At 39.0% G+C, this 17,125-nt stretch overlaps 2 protein-coding genes and 1 non-coding gene across 3 annotated transcripts; 1 reads left to right on the top strand and 2 right to left on the bottom strand.

The window, feature by feature from the left end:
• Positions 1-1,091: 1,091 nt before the first annotated feature.
• On the top strand, positions 1,092-1,177 carry TRNAY-GUA. Its single transcript is given in 2 exon segments — positions 1,092-1,128; positions 1,142-1,177. It is a non-coding gene; the product is annotated as a tRNA-Tyr (tRNA).
• A 1,535-nt stretch (positions 1,178-2,712) lies between these two features.
• On the bottom strand, positions 2,713-6,061 carry LOC122073640 (leucine-rich repeat protein soc-2-like). Its single transcript, XM_042638253.1, has 4 exons — positions 5,955-6,061; positions 5,196-5,773; positions 4,945-5,091; positions 2,713-3,815 (listed from the first exon to the last, which is right to left on the bottom strand). The coding sequence occupies exons 2-4, from the start codon at positions 5,698-5,700 to the stop codon at positions 3,289-3,291; spliced, it is 1,179 nt and encodes a 392-aa protein (XP_042494187.1). The 5' UTR covers positions 5,701-5,773; positions 5,955-6,061; the 3' UTR covers positions 2,713-3,288.
• A 6,393-nt stretch (positions 6,062-12,454) lies between these two features.
• Positions 12,455-16,760, bottom strand: LOC122073639. The gene is made up of 5 exons (XM_042638252.1): positions 16,477-16,760; positions 15,470-15,955; positions 14,046-15,354; positions 13,798-13,944; positions 12,455-13,343 (listed from the first exon to the last, which is right to left on the bottom strand). The coding sequence occupies exons 2-5, from the start codon at positions 15,521-15,523 to the stop codon at positions 12,823-12,825; spliced, it is 2,031 nt and encodes a 676-aa protein (XP_042494186.1). The 5' UTR covers positions 15,524-15,955; positions 16,477-16,760; the 3' UTR covers positions 12,455-12,822.
• Positions 16,761-17,125: the final 365 nt, after the last annotated feature.

The raw sequence follows: 17,125 nt of genomic DNA, 5'->3' as shown, positions 1-17,125 counted from the left end.
TTTTTTTCGCATGCTCAATTTGGGCGTTGCCTACGCCACACTGGCAAAAATCTTTGCCCCTAGTAAGGGTGAAATAGAGTCAGTTTCTTAAAACCCTAATCCAACCCTAGGTCCCCAAAATTCAACCCAACCCTAACCCATTCCTATTGGGTTCATGCTCAGGCCCAACCCTACATGGCTCAGGGTTGGGCCGAGTTGAGTCGGGTTGACCCTAGCTGGTCTTCTTAGTGGAATCACATTTCAATATAATAGGATGCAATGACATTATGGGCTGAGTTAAATCTTGGCCACAATGGAAGTCCAAGTGTTGCCAAATCCCCAAATGGGCCAAGCCCAACTCGAAATATTAGGCAGGTGGAGTTGTTTCTTGTCAATGTACAATGTTCCAGTGTAAAAAATAAAAATAAAAAAAACTCAACATTTTCAATTCTAAATTTAAATAATTCCATTTACTATAAGAGATAACTCAAAAGTGAATGCAAATTGCAATGTAAGAGAGAAACAAGACTTGTTCTTCCTTAAAAGTTTAAGAAATTAAAGTCTAACGTTCCATGCCATCAAGAAGACACCATAGCCAACCATGAAACCAGATGGTCCAAAATTGTATCCATATAATGACCTATCAAAAGAGAGAGAGAGAAAGAGAGAGAGAGAGAGGAAGAAGAAATAAGATAGCAAAGTAATTAATTACCAAAGCAAATGGAGAATTAAAACAAATTAACAATAACAACACAAAAACAACAAAGGTCTCTCTCTCTTGATACTTGATAAATAGAGAGCAAGGATAAAAATACATTATATAATGTATATTAGGGTGAGAAAACATTATTAGTTAAACACGATAACAATCCGGGTTAGACTCAAGATGGGTTAGGGTCAAGCTGGGTTTTCTATGCCTCAACCCAAGCTCAGCCCAACCCCACATAGGGTTGGGTCGGGTTGGGCCAGGTTAAACAGGGTTTGGATCGTCAGGGATAGTCTTATACCCCTATTCCCTATATTGTATTAACAATTATATAAAATGCCTTTAAAGTTTAATTAGTTAAAGATATATTTATTATTTATAATTATATTGTGATCCATAACAACATCCGACCTTAGCTCAGTTGGTAGAGCGGAGGACTGTAGTAAGTTTATGGCTATCCTTAGGTCGCTGGTTCGAATCCGGCAGGTCGGAATTTTATATTTTTAACCTAACCATCTATGGCTGGGACTCTTCAATGAGAAGCTCTGAGCTTTAGCAGGATTTTTCCTAATGAATCAACTTCGAAGACGAAATGGGCCGGGGAGGGAATGTAATGAGGGGGGGCGTCCTTTTGATTAGAAATTTGATTGGTGGAATCTAATTCAGTGACCAATCTTTCTTCCCTTCAGCGATGAGGTAAATACTCTGGATCGGCCCTGGAGTTGGAAGGAAGATGAAGTGGTTTGAACGATCCATCCTGAGAGCATGAGTTGCCGCAAATGGTATCATTTTTATGCTGTTATTGCCTTATTTGGTGGGAACTTTTTAGTCCTCATCTACTCTATATTTTGGACCTCTGCTCGGATTTTGGAAATGTTTCTGTATTTGTTTGTGATCAATTCATTTTTTGTTATATACCATTCTACTTTTCTTCCTAGTAATTATTCCGGGAAATTGGAATTCATCATTTTTGGTTTTCAGTTAATTTGTATGATTTTGCCTTATGATATCTATAGGCCTCTCCAACACTAGCTGGGCATGGACTTGGATAGCCAAAAGAACTCTGCCATTGAAGTTGATTATAAGGTCATTGATAATAGGTGGATTGAGAGTTCCTTGCCAATGTGGAGGGAGGGCCTAATCCTAATTAGGAACCTACCTTATGGGTGAAGAGCATGCTGAGGCAGTGATTATTAAGATGGGACTTCATAATAAGGAGTTCTGGTTGAGTAATTGGAAAGAGAAAATTCAATTATAGGAAATGCAGAAAGTGTTAGAATGTGGGGGATGGTCGGATTTGAAGTGGTTTTGTTATGTGCTTGGCCAAATGGATACCAGCTGTTCCCCAATGAAGGTTGATTATCAGTCAATATATAAGAAGGGGAAGAAGAATATTTTGGAACCCTCAGGTAAAAAAAGACCTCAATGCTCAGGAGCTGGATGGATGTTAAGAATTTCCTCAAAGACGTGGAGGGAATCTAACAATGTGAAATTTGCAGACAAATATTTGTACAAATCATTGGTGGCTAGAGGTGTGGGCGAGTTTGTCGTACAATGGTTAAGTTGCACTATTGTAATATGTTGGTCACAGGTTCAAAAATTTGGATACAACCTCTTTTACAAAGCTGCGCGTAAGGCTGCGTACACTTGTCCTTCCCAGACTCTATTGTAGCAGGAGTCTCGTGCACCGGGTTGCTCTTTTTTTTTTTTATATATATATTGGTCATTGATGGCTAGAGTTATGAAACCTTAACCATTGAACGAAATACATGGTAAACCTGCCTCTCCTTGGGTTGGGGTAAGTTTTGATTTTGGTGGTTGTAAATTGCTGACAGAGGGTGCAACTTAGTCCTGAAAAAACTGAGACTCTCCTACTCATTCCAGGTCTTGCCTGTGGGATTTTCAGAAGCTAGGATTGAGAAATCTTAGCCTAAGATTGGGACAGGCTGGTTTGGGGTCGAGGCATCGGGCTATAGGCTCGTCTTTTGTTTCTGAGATGTTTAGTGTCTCCATTGTTTCCGAAGACTCTCTACTTCTGCTTGATATTACAGACTTTGTCAATGATCTCTTGCAATCAACCTCATTCTCCACAGCCATCGTTGAGTTCTCTGTACAGACCTCTTCTAGGGTGTAAACAAAGATAATAGATGTATTTTGTGCTTCCGATTTCCAATACCACCTAAAATAATCAAATCAGCAATGGAAGGGATCTAGCACTGATTTACTGCGGACTCCAGAATTGCTAAAGGGATGAGAAGACACTAAAACAAGCAACTCTACTTGACCAGATACCATTATTCAAATTATAGTACCAATATAAGCAAATTTACAGAGCTACTTAACCTTGATCAAAATTTGTGATATGTGAAATAACCTGCCGTGCAAAGGCTACAATTATGTATTGACTCATGAAAAATGAACCAATTTTGACTGTTGACCACCGGTTGACCATCTCACTGGGTTTTTGGAACAACCCAGCAGACCATTTGACAGTAACTTCCTCCATCTTTTTTGGGTGAGTTATTTAGGCATCAAGTTCTGGTAAGTTGAAGAGAATACCACCTGTTTACCCTCTTCTTTTTTTTTTTTCAACTAATTAGGCTCTAATGAAAAGCAGCAGCATGTGATGATGACCTCCATTCTTTAATGTTGCTTTGATGACTTCTCCCTTTTGATCTCTTCCCGCTTTTGGGGCCACCAACAGCCCTGCTGCTCCGATGCCCACTTGAAGATGATTCACCTTGATCTACCGCCATCTTCAGTACTCTCCTGCGATGGTACAGTTTGTTATTTAGGACTGGCGACTTTGTAAAACTACTGGTGACCACTTCCTGTGCTCTCTGTGGCTTAATGGGCTGCTTGTTGAAGTAAACAAGATGCAGGAGGAGTCCAGAAACCACCTTCTGTAGCTTTTCCCCACGGATGTTGCTCTCAATGGGATTTCCCAAAAGATTGAGTGCTCGAAGGGAGTTGTAGTTTGCCACTAGTTGGCCAAGAGGTTTGTCTGTAGTTATCTTGTTGAAGCTCAGGTCAAGAACTGTTAACTTTGAAAGCCTGTGTAGCCCCTCCAACTCACTAATTTTATTTCCAGCCAGATTGAGTTCTTTGATAAGTGTGCACTTTGACAACCCTAGGAACATCGCAAGCAGAAATCTCGTTTAGTATAGCAGCATATATGGTACACCGTAGCCACCACCACATCTGACCAAAGAGCATCAGATATGTGTTCCAACTTTTGGAGGTTACTACATCACTTGTGTATGCTGTGCTTTACTCCTGCTATATGTTGGGCAGGGCTGAACCAAATTCAGCCTTCTTTGCCCAACTTTTATCTTAGATTTGGTGTGATGCTTAGGTTTCTACTGTGTCTTTGGTTGAAAAATCAGATACCCGGCCAATCTAGGTTGGCGTTTTGGTTGAGGTCTTAAGTTAGTCTGACCAAACCTGAACCTTATTTGTTTAGACTATTGTTTGATGCTTTTGTTACCTTATTACTATAGTTGCAATTTGTATAATTTGCTTTTTGGCTGGTTCTGCTTTTGGGAGTATTCGTAGAGGAAACTGAAACTATCAGCACTTGTAGACCTATAACTGCTAATTATCTAAAAAGTGTCAATGGGAAGTACCTCTAAACATGACCTGATTTGTGCTAAGATTATGCTTGGGATGGACTTCTAGCTACTAACTAGGAGTGCGCATCGGCAGGTTGGGCCAGCTTGGTGGGTTGGCCCAAGGACTGCCCCAGCCAAGCATAATTCTTTCAAGACCACTGCTGGTTGTGGGTGGGCCTAGGATGGGTTTGTCTTCTAGAAATTGTTGAATGGTTTACCCAAAAAAAGGGTAACATCTATAACCTGTAGAAAACTTAAAAAATTAAGAAGCCTACTATATCGTCTAAACTTTATGTAACTTGAAAATCATTGACCACCTAACAGAATAATAAAGATAATAGTAATAATAATTAATAAATTATCATTTAGTGTCACTGATCTACTTGTACTTGAGTTGGGGCTTTAGTTGAATCTGATTCACCTGAGACCTTATCTGAACCTGACCCAACTTGACCTTGTCTTTTCAATTTCAACCCAAGCCCATCCTGATGCCTGAAAACCCAGCCAAATCTTTGGTGGGTTTGGGGTTTACCCGCCAATTCTTCTGACTGTTGCAACGTGGGTTGTACGTCATTTTAATTTCATTCAAACCCTCCATTAATGGTTTAAAGGCAAAAACCATGGAATAGGATTACTTTTGATGCTTACCTTTGCCAATTCGGAAGATCCGGTTGTACCCAAGACTGAGGACTCGTAATCGAGTCAGCTCTCTGAGGCCTGCGATAGCAGCAATGTTGTTTCTGGACAAGTCGAGGTATTGTAGACCCTTGGGCAGCATTCCTGGGGTAATGTGGGCTGCAATCAAAAGTGTCAACAATGTAACAGATGGGTTCTTATCCTGTTTGTTGATAAAGAAGTTAACCTCTTTTCAGTTGAAGTATTTTGATTTGTTGCATTACCTATTGAGTTGCCCGACAGGTTCAGAGTTCGAAGATTGGAGAATTGTGAGAAGTTGGGGATAATTCTTATGTCCATGCGAGTGATGTGAGCTAATTTTGAGGAAGAATTCGGATACTGGGTAACACTGTTGGTATCTAAAACCTTTGAAATATTGCGAGCAACCGACTGGCTCTGGGGAACTAAACCAGAAACCCCACCATAACGAACATTACTCTTGTGGTGGTGATTGTCGTTGTTTCTGTGGTTACTGTTGCTTTTGTTTCTGAATTCTCCAGCGAATGACCTTGGAAATCCAACCTTCTCCAACTCTGCACCCCATTTTGGTTCCTGAATGTTGTTGGAGTATCCACCTTTCTTGTTTGAGTTATTGTTAACACAACGTAGCACTACTTTCATGCTCCATGAATTCTGCAGGTTCCTGTGGCTCCAGAGGCATAACTTCCTCCATAGTCGTCTACTCCTAGAAGGCAGAAGTTGGCTTGAAGAATGCTGCTTTAGCATCATTGTGTCTGGACAGCAATTTGAATTTACCAATATCTGGTGACTCTTGAATCCTGCAACACCTTTTTCTTGAGATCTGTTATAAAAATCAAATTAGTAGTTCAGTAACATAGTTATACGATGCATGAAAGAGGATGAAATGCTAAACTTGGTTCGATGTAATAAACTTCTTATTTGGTTTTCAGCTCTGTAATAGAGCACTCGAACCCAGTTCACTAAGGCAAGTATGTGACAAGGTGGATGGCCTGTTTACTCACCCAGTCAGTTCTACAGAACAGAGATAGAAAGAGAGATTGTTGATTGCTAATTTTGTGTGGGATGGAGAAGGTTGGTTATTGAAGCTTTGAACTGTATGCGAGGAAGTACAGGTTGAAGCTAATTATATACAGAAGCCTCGGAAATGTCAGCTCAAAGTGAAGCATGGGAACAGCATATAAATGAGAAAACATCTCTCTCGACAACTTTAATTCATCAAATTATCCCAACAGAAAGTATCAATCAAAATACTAGCCAGGGCATGGGACACGTCAGAAAGCTGTTTGCTGACATTGACATTACACAGGGTACTGTACTAAGGTACTTGTGGATGCTTTTCTCATCACTTCTTTTAATCATCTGTGTGTAATTACTGACAGTAAGACCTGTTGTGTTGATAATTCCAGTTTCCATCTATAAAGTTTCAATCCAAGAAATGAAATATATTCTATTACATCTTCAACTGGAAATAGATCAACACAACTTGTATTCTTTTTATGTGGAATGATGATCTGAAAATTCTGACCATTTGATGTTTAAGAACTGATGTTGATTGGCAATGAGGCAAGCCGATTCCAACCAAGTACCATCAATTACCAGCCGATTTTGGCTGAGTTTGGGACAATTCGAGCTTGAATTAACTCGAAATCGATGGTGGTCAATCCTGTATCTGATTTCGAGTTTTAAACCTTGCTTGGTAAGATTTTCTCCACCTTAAAAGGTTATTTTGATGACAACATAATAGTGATTTCGTGCAAGTTTTTGCAAATTATGGTAGATGTACATATAAATTTGTTTTCTTAATGCTGTACTTTACTTTCTTTTATCATTAAAAAAATGAATTAACACGGACTTGTCATACTAAACCATTACCAACTTAAAGCCTACCAAGCCCTTTTGGTATAAACACGTCAGGTGATTCGCCAATTTCTCCAGCTCCAATCACGGGGTCAAATCACCATGGTTGACAACGGTGAAAGAAAACCAACACAAAAAGAAAAAGAGATGGGCATTCAGAGCTTGAGTCAGTAGCCAACTACAATCTAGCATGTGTTTATCGTGAACCATCAACACATACAAAGTGGAAGCATAGAGAGACCTTCTCAAAATCTCTTTTTTAAACTAAATAAGGTCGATTACATGAATCTTCATCTCACTGTTCCTAACAAAAAATAATGATAAAGTACAACTTAATTAAACTGATACTTACAGTAGTAGGCAATGTTGGCTTTTCTTACAAGTAAACAAAATGGACGGTTCAGTGACTTTAGAAGTCACATTGACATTTATATTTAAGACTTGCATCTTTTAAGGACGGGAATGCATTTGGATTACATTAGATGAAATTAGATTTGTTAAAATATAATTGAGACATTAATTTCATCATGTAATGCCGTTCACGTACGGCCATTTACAAGATCTATGACATGACTTTTGATCTAAAAAGTCGCTAATTTATTCAAAGAGGGCCAAGGCCCTTGCCAACTTTCGATGGTTACAACAATGAGAAAAAAATCCTCACGCAGGCGATACCCCTAGGGTTTTAAAACATGGGATCAGGGGCGGAAGCGGTCAGTGTCAATTTTAATTCGATTTAGATCACAATTGGTCTGAAAAAGTCCTAGAATCGACAAATCCAAAAAATATTAAAATGATTCTGATATTTTTAACCAAGACTTGGCCATATTGAATTGTCAAGAATCAGGATCAATTCTGCCAGGCAATTTTCAATCTGATTCACCAATTTTTGAAACCTGTATGTAGATCCCTTACCGATTGAAATCATTTCCCGCACTGTGATTAGAATCTAGAACAGGGAAAGAGAAGAAAGCTAAATCCTCGCACCATTCCCTCCACCCACCCCCCAAACAAAAAAAGAAAAAGAAAAAAAAGGAACGTATGAACTTTGAACTATGAACGACAAGCACAAATAAAGGTAAACACGTTTCTGGAGCTCGACTCCATAGCCAACTTCAACCAGTGTTTATCGCTAAGAGCCAATACACACTTCCTTCTTTTTTATTGTTCACAACATCAACACAAACATATAGAGCGGAATGAGCACAAAAGAGTCCCAAAATCTCAGATTCTTTTATACAAACATATATTATCTCCTAAGTTGTCAATGTTGTTTTGTTTTATGATCTTACTTAACTCAGTCTCATTCCAACAGTTACATGAATCTTTATCTTATTTTTTCTAATAAAAAAGACTGAAAACCAACCCAGGTAGACAATTCTAGATCCAATTAGAAGAGTTTTTTTTTCGTATGAAAAAGAAAAATATATTAGAATTAAGCCATCCGAACATATATGTTTGAGGTCATCTGACTAATAGGGCTTCATCAAAAAAAGGGGGGGGGGGGATGTTTGACAAACAATACCACCTCGTTAGCTTGAACATAATACTAGGAATATTCATATAGACATGCAAAAAGGTAGGAAAATCGCTCAAAGGTCACGAGGTGGTACTATAGTACTTAATGAACCGTTTCAAGTTCTCATCATCACTCCAAACTTCTTTAATTATCCATCCCTTTTCTTTGGCAAGATTTATTCCAAGAATGAGAGTCCTTGTGCTGGCTTCAGTGTGATTTTCTGTCAACACATGATTTGTCATATATGAGATAGAATTTTCTTGGTATAAAATACAATTAGCCCACCCAAACAGATTCGTTTTCTTATCTTGATAGGTAGAACAAATCATAATCGACTTCTTGTGGTTGGGGATGGGGGGGGATCCAATTAGAAGTTAAACTGATAGTTACAGTAGGCAATGTTCCTTTTTTCTCATAAATAAACAAAATGTAAAGGTCAGTGAATTTAGAAATCACATTGACCTATATATTTAAGATTTGCATCTTTTGAATACGCGAATGCATTTGGATTTTATATTATAATAGATTAGGTTTGTTAAAATATAATTGAGACATATAATGTCCTTCACGTACGATCATGTACTCTATGACCTGACTTTTTGTCCTTTTCTCATGGTGGGATTCACTAAAGAATCGATATTCTAATCATAGAGTGGTGAGGGCAAGGCCTAGCCAACTTTAGATGGTTACAACAATGAAAAAAATATCCTCACGCTGGGGATATGGGAATTTTTTTTTCCCTCGCCTTCTCACATGATGAATCGTGAGTCCTGCACTAATATTTTCTCTCCCCTCAAACATCATGTGGGTAAGATTTTAAAATATATAATTAAAACTTGAATCGATTTAAATAGACCTTAGAATCGACAGATCCGAGGAATATTCTAATAATCCTGGTGTTTTTAATCAGGATTTGACTGCATAGAGTTATTAAGAATAAAGAGTGATTTTTTATTCCAATCTGAATCAGGGGATTCTTAATCTGATTCGTTGAACCTTACATGGGTCCCTTTCTAAAATGAAATCATTTCTCGCACTATGATTGAGGTGGGGGAGGGGGAGTGTAATTTATCCAATAGTTGGCTATATCACTGGCAAATGATGATGTTACTCAACTCGTAACTGACTCCCTAATGATCACTGATAATTTATCTATGAGGATGCTAAGGGATGTACATAATGGTATAAAACTTTGGTTCCAATGGAAATGGTTTTAAGTATTAGTATCGAAGCTACTGTATCTACCAATTTGTATCGATATCAGTAGTATACCTGTTCAATACTGATTGATTGATTATTATTGGCCTAATATGACTAATAGGTATCAATACTGATGTTTTCGACGATCAATACCAATGCCGATACCATGAACTACATCCATGCCACAAAAAGACGAGTTTATGGGAATTTAAAAGCTAACTTTAATTTTATCCCATTAAAAAAAACAAAAACAAAAACAAACTTGCTTTAGCAAAATTTTCTTTTAAAAACAAAACAAAACAAAAGGTGAAAAAGAAGCCATATGTCTATGCTTGTTGGGTGGTTTCTAGTACAGAAAATTATGCCCACCCACAAGGAAAGCATTACCTAATTCTCTTTTTCTTTGGGTCTCATGGTGGATGGGTAATTAAGATGCTTTTGGATAGAAATTCAATATGGAATTTGAAGATTGAAAGCAGATTATACCATTTTTTCTTGGTAAGGAAAGAATCCCTATTGTGGAAGAACATAAATAATGGCAATTGTCGGGAATCATTCAAGTTGCTCAGTTTTCCAGCCTCCATTAAGTAAGTGCACGGTGTCACACTTTTTTTAGTTTTTTTTAGTACCAACAGTTATAGGTTTCAGAAAAAGTTGGGAACTGTTAAGAGCAGCAAAACAAGTTTTGTTGGTCCACATATAAAATTCTCCAGAAAATCCTAAACAGAGAAGATGATCCATTGCTGAAAGTAATACTCTTTTTTTCACATTAATTCAATTCAATTTAAATAGCTATCAATTTAGTGCCTAGCACACTGGCTTGCAGCTTATACTTAAAGAACAGGCATCAGGTGATTAGTGGATCAATTCCTGTCACTTGAGTGTGTGAGTTTGTTCTAGTGTGCTCCGCCCCCTCCCCCTCCTTATCGTTCCCCCTTCCCATCTAGTGTACGTGAGTAATTCCATTGGTGCTGTTCAAAAAAAAAAAAAAAAAAAAGGAAGAAGAAGAAGAAGACGAATGGTTGCAGTTCCATGGGAGGTCCTCCATGCATCAAAGTAGCACACCGAGCTTGACAACTCATAAAGGAAAGACTTATCCTTATTTGCAACATAATAGAAAAAAAAAAAAAAAAAAACTAAAATACAAAACTTGTTGCAGGTCCATGCAGAGCACAGTAGCACACCAACATGTGCATGTGTTTTAGACAGCTCTGCAAATCGATACGTATCTTATTGGGTCACCTCAAATCCAATAATTAGAGATCAATGTTTACTTACAAAGCCATGGAATATCATCTTTAAATTATCTCAAGCAATAACCTTACAATTTTGAAAAGAAAAAAGAATTCCAAAAAACACTACTAGAGATTGATCATTCTGAATACCTTACAGCTGGAGAATAGACTCTCTGAACAAGAAATCAAATGAAGATCAGGTAACCTAGCTAGCTCCAATTGTGTAAGAAGATACCCATGAGAAGCAGAAGTTTTAGATTAGACAAATAAACATGAGTTCCATTGAATTGCTGCACAAATATGACCTACTGAACTGAATTGACTGCAATGTTCTCACCTATTCAAAAATTAAAAGAAAAAATTACATATATAAAAGGTGCAATACTTTCTGGAGATGTCAATCGATGGAATACGAATCGAATGTGATCAAATCTGGATATCCTCAACTGAATAGGGATACCCCTCAATAGATGTCGATGTGAAATGAATCCTGATTTTTGACTATTCCTTTACATCCCTGACTTGTTTAACCTGGACCTTCCTCTCCCTAACGGATATGATTCACTCTCTATCCAGGTCTCTCAGTTGTCTTTAACTCTTTTCCTCATTCTCTAGAACCTATTGAATATACAAGAACCTCATGTTCCACGTTCTCGGTCCCAAAATTTCGACTAAGCAATTGGGACATTAAGGTTGGATTTGGTATGTATTCTCAAAATAGATTATGGGTCTAGAATGCATTTTGAAGTGAGAAAATGGAGACAGACGGGTTTCAGAATGTGTTCTAGAAACAAGGGTAAGGTCATCCGTTCAGCTTCCTTTATTCCATAAAAAATAAAAATAAATAAATAAAAAGGCCTCCCACAACAGAACAGTGGTAGCTTTGGGATGTCTGTGTTAAATATGAAAGTGAGGTTTAGAATATATGGCTTACTCTCAAAAGTTCTAACAAGCTGAAAACTATAAATCTCCAGCTCAAAAGACCAATCTTATAAGAAGGGTTCATAAGGAAGTGGATTTGCTCACTTGCAATCGATATGGGATTTACATTCCCCTCTTTCGTGTAGATGAGTCGAAGCCACAATACACCTGGACGGAAATAGAAAGAGGAGGATAAAGCCAGACAAGACTGGGAGAGGCAAGACAGAACCTGCTTTGATACCATGTAAATATCCATCTCAAAAGACCAATCTTATGAGAGGAGGGGTTCATAGGTATATGAGGAAAGGGATGCCTATGCCCTTGTACTCTCACTGTCGCTAATGTTGTCACGTACATAGCCCTGTGTGTGTGTGTGGGCTTGCACATGCGGGGGTGGTGTTGTGTGTTGATATACATTGTTGTAGCCTCTTAAAAGCTCAAGCGTTTGGAATAAACAGTTGAAACAGAAACCACAAACATGCACTCTCTACTGTGCCTCCTCAGCCACAAATGCAACAAATATCCATTTTTAGTCACGTACAGAGCCGTGTGTATGTGGGCTTGCACATGCAGGGGATGGTGTTGTGTGTTGATAGACACTGTTGTGGGCCTTACTTAGAAGCTTAGGCGTTTGAAATAAACTGTTGAAACAGAAACCACAAGCATGCTGTGCATCCTAAACCACAAATGCAACAAATATCCATCTTTTATGCATTAGTAAACTTCTGATCTATATTTTGATCCTAACTTACAACTGTTCTACATTAAGTTGAAATTAAAACTGAATCCCCAAGACTTTGATTGAACTTATCATTAAAGAGAGTCAACTACAACCACCAAAGCAAAATTACAAGATTAATATACAGTACAACTTAAACAATCCCATCCTGAATTGTAGAAAACAAAACAAAGACAATGTTCATCTCCAGAGATCAACTATAATTCCCCAAAGGGCTGTAGGAGTCCCACTTCCACAGACTTGCAGGAGGCGTGGACCTGAGACAGTCCTGTCCTTACATTCAGCAACTTTTTCGCATGAAGTGACCACACTCAGATTCAAACCGAGATCTTCATGCTGTGGCAGCCTTGCACTAAGACATGGTCCCTAACCATAATTTGCCAAGAAGAGGGAAATTCCTAATGGAAGGAAGCACCTAATGATGATCTTCGTCTTGTAGGGGAGTGGTGGTGAGTTCTCTTTGATCTGTGGTTGCTTTTCTGTCCAGTCCCAGAAATGTTGTTCCGATGCCCACTGGATGAAGATGATACACCTGTGCTCGTTCGTTTCAGTGCCTTCCTGCGAGAGGTCCATTCATTGCCCCCTAGGGCAGCTTTTGCAACACTGTTCGTAGCCACCTCCCGTGCCCTTTGTGGCTTGATGGGTTGCTTGTTCAGGTAAGCTAGCTGTGGGAGGATTCCAGAAACCGTCTTCCGCAGCTGGTCTTCCCCAATGTTGCTCTGGATTGGATTGCCCAACAGATTCAGAGCCAATAGGGAGCTGTAGCTTGCCACTAGCTGCCCAAGTGCTTTGGCCGTGGTAATCTTGTTGAAGCTTAGGTCAAGGACCATCAACTTCAAGAGCCTGTGCAGCCCCTCTACATCACTGATCTTGTTTCCAGCCAGATATAGCTCTTTGATGAGTGTACAGTTTGACAACCCTAACAACAATTAAATCAAGAGATCTCATTTAGTATCATTAGCTTCATGGTTCCTCAGACAACCTGAATGTAAGCAAGTCTACATCAAATGTTCATTATTTGTGAAATGGTTATATAATAAGGTGTCGGTGGTGGCTCATTCAGCTACATTTTCTTTGGTCTTTATTTCGTACTTGATTCTCACTTGCCATAAAATCAATGTGTAGATGACCCCAGGTAGTGGAGATAAAGTTTAGTTGAGTTGAATAATACTTGTTTCTTAGATGCATAGAATTATCTGATTTTTAACATTGGTTGGCAAGATGAGATAGAATTTAAATTGTGGCTTCCGTAGTTACCAAAAGATGGACTATTATTAACTACTAACAAATAAACAATTCTTGTAAGGAAAAAAGAATAGGAGTTCAAAGGAAAACAGTTCAATCCAGAGAAAAGGTTTGCAGGTAACATTTACCTTGGCCAATTCGGGAGATCCTGTTGTAACTGAGATCTAGTACTCGCAACCGAGTCAGGTCTCTGAGGCCCTCAATAACAACAATTTTGTTTCTTGACAAGTTGAGGTTATGGAGGCCCTTAGGTAGTGAGCCAGGAGTAATTTGGACTGCAAGTAGAGGCAAAAGAACAAAACAGATTAGTACTGCCAATGTTCATAACAACTATTTACACTTTGAAGATAAAAATACTTTTGATTCATTGTGATACCTATGAAGTTTCCTGATAAGTTGACAGATCGAAGACTTGAGAATCGAGCAATTGAAGGGATGACTTTCAAACCCATACCCGCAATATGGGCTACAGTTGAGGATGAATTCAGAGACTGGATCATACTGTTGGCATGTAAAACTTCTTCTGAGACATGATGATTAGGACATTGGTTTATATGACTTGTGTTTCTAGCCAGTGATGCATCAGGAGATGGTGGAAATGCGATATGATCTTCATCACCTGCGTCTTCTTCATTAATTAGAAGAGGTGGTTGGATCTCAAGACTGTTTACCCACTCATCTACTCTTGTCATGGATGAAGACTCTGCAGGAAAAGCAACCCACTGGTTCTGGGGCCATAAGCCAGTAGCTCCACTGTGGAATTTATCAGTCCAGTTTGGGCTGTTGTCTCTGGATTCTCCAGTGAATGATCCGGGTGATTCCACCCTGCCCAACTTCTTGGCCTGGTTTGGTTCCAGAGTATCCGAGGAATACCCACCTTTCTGGTTTGAAGTAGGAATAACTGAAACTGGCCGTGGTTTCATGCTCCATGGCTTCTCCGTGTTCCTGTGACTCCAGAGGAACAGTTTCCACCACAGTCTTCTACTCCTAGAAGGGAGAACTTGACTTGAAGAATGCTTCTTCAGCATCACTCTGTCTGCACTGCGAGGGGTCATTACCGAGTCTGAGCTGCTATGAACTCCTGCATCAACTTCCTCTCTTTTTCTATGTATAAAATTATTCAATTTGAAAGAATGGGATTTTAAAGGAGGCATCTGATCAGCCATCTTCTTCAGCACCTCCCTCGTTTCAATGTTGGAGCACGAGCGTTGAAGCCCTGGAGAAGCCCAGAATTCTACTTTGCTGATCCCCGGATCGCTAACATGCCCACTTTGGCTCACTTCAGCACCCAAATTGGTGACCCTCTCTGAATTGAAGTCTGTCTCGATATCATTTGAATCGAAAGAGTCCATATTTGTGGTAAGTGACTGGTACAATTCTCCTTTTTCAGATTGAAGAGCATGAAAATCGAAATCAGAGAAATCCCTCTTGGTCGACAAGTTCTCATCATGCTCATCTTCCCCTTCGTAAGCTGCCTCAGCTGCTTCAGACCCAAGAAGAGCTTTCTCATCACCAAGCACCTTCACCTTGCAAGTAGAATTCTCCTGGATCCCAAAAGGTGCTGAGACACTGAAAGAAGTTGAATTCAATTTGTCACACTCAGATGACTTCACTGGATGTTCCAGCTTTACTTGCAGGGTTCCAAGCCCCTTGCCATTATGAAGGTCTGGAGATTCCTGCTCAACCTAAGACAAAACGAGGAAGAAATATAAGAGAACAGAAGATCACACAAGATACAAAACTCATGCAGTAGAAAAAAAAAATAGAGGACCATAAATTCAGAAAAGGACTGTTTCTTACCTTGGATTTCTTCTTTCTCCCCACTAAACCAGAAAAACAGTTGAATTTGGCCATTTCAGATAGGATAGGATAATGGTTTCAATTAGAATACCGAACAGAGAACACGAAACGGATTGCTCTTTTTTTTTTTTTTTTTTTTTTCTTGATTTTATTCTTCTTCGCCTCCTCTCTAGACTTCTATCCTACTGGTATTTACGTTTCTAATGGCTGAAAATTGATATATTACAGACTGAAAAAAAGGGATCCGTAAGAAATAACGAATATAATAAAGAAGACCGATCGTTAGCCGTAATCAATGGGTAGACGCCAAACCACAGACCGTGTACAATGGAAGAGCAAAGTTGCAGAAAATAAGAGAACAATGCCTCCTGATGGAACCCACACCTCCCCCAAGGTGCGAGAAGATTTCTCTAGAGTGTCGGCCAGAGTGATAAACGCAACAGCTTCTCACTGGAAGCTCCGTTGAATCCGTTCTTGAAATTTTTCCTGCATCCATGAAGGAGAAAATTTTCAAATCATTAAAACAAAAGAAAACCCAATACATATAAAGAATTGTTTTTCAGAATTCCCTCAAAACTGTAGAAAGACGTAATTAAAAGTTACAAAAAAAACACCATTGGGGGCATGAGGAACAGATTTGATAAAAGACCCCACACCCCACTCCCATTAAAGTATAACAGACACAAATCTCCCAAAATCTTCTTGGAAAAGCAAAAAGGTCATGGCCGAACAATAATTGCATTCTACGAAAGTTCACCGAATTGCACAGAGAGATCAATAAAAAAAAAACTCGAAATTTCAAGCTGGGTCTTTACCAAAGAGAGAGGGGGAGAAGAACAAACATGAAACGCAGGATCTAGAATCAAAATTTCGTACACAAATAGTCCTAACAAGCAAAATCCAGAAAAGACCAGAAGAAGAAGAAACCCAGTTCCCAAAAAAAAAAAAAAAAAACAAAACAAAAAATAGGGGTTTTTTTTTTTTTTTTTTTTTTTGCTGTTTGGTACCTGAGAAGCTTGAGCAGAATGAGGGAGGAGACGCAGAGAGTGGCAATGGAGGAGGAGGTGGTCTTGATGCAGTCAAACACAGCGAAGAGGGAACCCTCTTTAAGCGGCAAAAAAAGCGTTGCTGTGGGGAGAGTGAAAAGCCAGCCGTTGAGGTTGGGAATCCTATAAATTTGGAAATTGGAAGGGTTGGGAGTGAGAGATACGCTTGGCCTCGGCACAAGCTCGATCCTGAAGCTTCAAAGGGTTGTGGTTGCTCCCACTTTGAATTATTATACTAGAGTTGCATGAACCTCACAGCTCAGCTGCGCTCTCCACCCACTTGTCAATTGATTCGGTTTGTTTTTGGTTCTGGTTCGGTTTTTATTCATTTTTATATTTGATTTGAATCAATAGTTTCAACTATGAAATTGAACCGAATCAAATTAAATCAAATCAAAATCTGTTTCGAGTCAATTCAATTTTGATACATACCTCAGGAGAACTCAACTCCTTATAACAGATTCAAAATTGACACACTCGCTTACTCCCACCTGTCATCCTCTCCACCACTAAAGCTCTTCCACGACATTCTTCACGCGGCACCAGCTTAAAACACTAAACATCGAACGCAATACACGTGTTTACTTGCTAACGTGCTTTTCAACGGTCC

The sequence above is a fragment of the Macadamia integrifolia genome, chromosome 3 (assembly GCF_013358625.1).
Source record: "Macadamia integrifolia cultivar HAES 741 chromosome 3, SCU_Mint_v3, whole genome shotgun sequence".
Classification (NCBI taxonomy): domain Eukaryota; kingdom Viridiplantae; phylum Streptophyta; class Magnoliopsida; order Proteales; family Proteaceae; genus Macadamia; species Macadamia integrifolia.
The sequence above is the reverse complement of the archived record's forward strand: the minus strand, read 5'-3'. Positions and strand labels throughout refer to the sequence as shown.